This window comes from Trachymyrmex septentrionalis, unplaced genomic scaffold, assembly GCF_001594115.1.
Source record: "Trachymyrmex septentrionalis isolate Tsep2-gDNA-1 unplaced genomic scaffold, Tsep1.0 scaffold13, whole genome shotgun sequence".
In the NCBI taxonomy this organism is placed as follows: Eukaryota; Metazoa; Arthropoda; class Insecta; order Hymenoptera; family Formicidae; genus Trachymyrmex; species Trachymyrmex septentrionalis.
The window spans coordinates 939,296-942,413 of NW_017304438.1; the positions used below are offsets into that span (position 1 = coordinate 939,296).

At 28.6% G+C, this 3,118-nt stretch overlaps 1 protein-coding gene across 1 annotated transcript in view; it reads left to right on the forward strand.

The window, feature by feature from the left end:
- Positions 1-1,530: 1,530 nt before the first annotated feature.
- The window catches only part of LOC108756732 (uncharacterized protein PF11_0207-like), a 3,340-nt gene continuing 1,752 nt past the window's right edge, over positions 1,531-3,118 (forward strand). Inside the window, exons 1-2 of the mRNA XM_018500754.1 lie at positions 1,531-2,030; positions 2,112-2,183. Of these exons, the coding sequence (XP_018356256.1) occupies positions 1,665-2,030; positions 2,112-2,183 (438 nt within the window). The 5' untranslated portion in view covers positions 1,531-1,664. The remainder of the gene's footprint in view (positions 2,031-2,111; positions 2,184-3,118) is intronic.

A 3,118-nucleotide genomic window follows, 5' to 3' on the forward strand; every position in this document is an offset into this window, starting at 1 on the left:
GGGTTGAATAATTTTCTTTTCTTGATTTTTTCGTTGTGCAATAAGAAATACTATGTTTATATATTACGTTTATATTATTTTATTACATGAAATCTAAGCTAAAATTATGAAAATTATATAAAAATTTTAATAAAATTCAATATCAAAATTTGTTTTTAATTACTTTTTTACAAATAAAAAAAATTGATCCGATTTGCCTTGGTCTATCCAAACTGCTCATTGCCCTAACAAATCGTCAACGTCTTATTGCCAACGGCAATGAGACAATTGAACGAGTAAGAAAAGTTGTAATATCGTAGCAAATTACTCGAATCGCAAGACTATATAGAAGATACATTGAGTGTAAAAAGTATTCGTACAGGGAAAATATGTTTTAAAGAAATCTTATTTTAAAAAGTAAATATTATTCAATGAGAAAAAACTTATCGAATAGTTAATGTCAAATTGATATCGATATTTTATAGTTAAGACGTTAAATGAGGAATGCCGAATGTCGGTAATAAAACAAAACCCGTATTATCAATGATTTTTTAGAAAAAAACAAATTTTGCGACATTCAATGCCGCGGCGCGTCCAGTTAAGGATTAATGACACAGTACGGAACATACGATAGTACATGGTGGAAATATACAAGGTAAAACATTGCGCATAATGGTAATAGCAATACTGGAAACAACCAATCAAATGTTCCCCAATATGCAATTTCCTGTGTATAACAGCGTTGGTATACTGGAACAGCCAATCAAATTTTATCCAAATTCACGCTGCTACTGCGAAATGGCTCACCTTGTATATTTCTACGATAGTATATCAAGAACGAAATCTCATCTTCATCGAACGAAACCAAGTTTATGCATGTAAATATCTTTCCAGAATGGCCTATTCATACCTATTACTATTTTTGTGATCATTAAAATTATAATTTTTTAAACTATTATAATCTCGTTTTTGAGAAAAGTTTATAGTGATTTATGTGCAGTTAGTCAAAGAAGCGTCGAGCCTTATCTGTCACTAACAATAAGTTATACGTGTAAAAGTTATTCATTTTCAACATTTTTTTTCTCTTTTATTTCATTAATCTACTTTAGAACTTTGCACATGCCAGTTCCGGTACTCTAACTTTATTATACAAAAAGATTAGACATTTCTATGGTAGCTCGATTTACCAAAGAACTTTTAATTAAAAAAAGACCGTATTTGTTGTATAAAATTGCCGGTTAATGTTTATTTTCTACAAATGAGACCATTTTTAAAAAAATTTTTCTTATATTAATACTTTTATATTCGTTGTACTAATTAAGATTGTCGAAACATCCTTTACGAAATATTTCGCACGTATAAAAAATGTATGTACAGTGCAACAAGTATTAGATAGTACGAAGAAAATTTTTATAAAAATTATCTTATCTGTAAAAAATAAACATTAATTACGCACGGCGCACATTGCGATGTTTAACGCTTGTGGCGCGCGATGTTTATTTACGCAAGAAGTTTATTTACCGCGCTGTTGTTCGTACAACGAACTACCGGCATCGAACCGAAGCTCGAGCGGATCGTGGCACTCAGTCTGGCGAAAGTTCAGTTGGATCAAATAAACAGGGACGTTTAGAATTATATAAGATAAAAGTATTGATAGAAAAAACATCGCCAAACTCGATCAAGAAATGGACGAATTGGTAGATATTATTCGTGAATACGAGGCTGAAAATGAGGCGTTTGAAAATCTGTTCTACTTGTGTTGCTCCGAAGTTGACGAGATACGAGACGAGATCAAAGTTGTCAAGGAAAATCGAAAATATTTGCAATCTATACAGAAGGTGACTATATCGGCTTGTGATTCCTCCGAAAAGTCTTACGGTAACGAATGTATTTGCTCGACGTTGAAAGAAGAGATATGGAAGTTGCGAATGGAAATTATATTGAAGAATAAAAAGATTCAGGCGTTGGAGCTACAAATACATAGCAGGAATGCCCTTCATAAAATTTGTAAAAGGCGATTACAACAATTATCGAGGGCACATAGCTATAAAGTACTTTATTATATTTCAATTGTTATTACATTACGTTTAATTATACGAACGTACTTTCACAAATGCATATTGTTCTTATAGATTAGCAAGCTAAAAGCGGAAATTGAGCAAATACAGATGGCTGTGTTGTGTACAAAGGCGGAAGAATGTGAGGTATGCAAACAGAGAATCATAAATAAGAGATATTAAATATGTCAGATAATGTCGAATAATACCTATTTCGATTTTGTGGCACAATGTGATATTAAGCAATCATTAAACGATCAATATTGCTGTACAATTATATTGTACATTATTATTGATATATATCTCTGTGTAATAATTTAATACAATTATCTCTGTGTAATTTAATACAATTCTTAATATAATTTTCAATTAAATTATGTAATAATTTAGCTATCTTTTGTTATGAATTTAATGTGCGTTAATCTAGATCATCTCTAAGAGCTAGTTGGACAAATTTATTTTTATTAAAACCATTATATAACAAAATTGATTGGACGCACTAGTGCGTATTTGTGTATATTAAAGCAATTGTATGCTAATTTAAATGTAAAGGTTTAATTCATTAAATTATATTTATAATTTTATGTAAATTTGTGTGCAAACGATTTAACGCAAAAGCTTTAACGTGCACAATGAGTGCATTCAATTCGGTAATAAGTAAACTTTTATTCAATTATAATAAGAATTGCTTTAAAATGATTTACGTGTTTTATATCTTAATTAATTAATTAATTAAACACTAATGTATCTTTAATATATTTTGAAAGTAAAAAATTCGTATATATATATATATATGTACATATATACTATATATAGTAATTCGCATTGAATTATTTAAGCATTAAAAGATCTAGCTTTGACTATTATGATCATTATTTCCTCTCTTATTTGTTTTAATTTTAAAAAATTTGTTGAATAAAAAAGTCAAAGTGATTCAATATATCTCATCCATGGAGTATATAAGCCATTTCAAGAAATAAGATGATGTCATCAAGAGATAATTGTTTAATAAGATCTAATATTATAAATTATATAATTATTAAAACATAAAAGAATAGATATTTTAATCAAATCTTTATTAA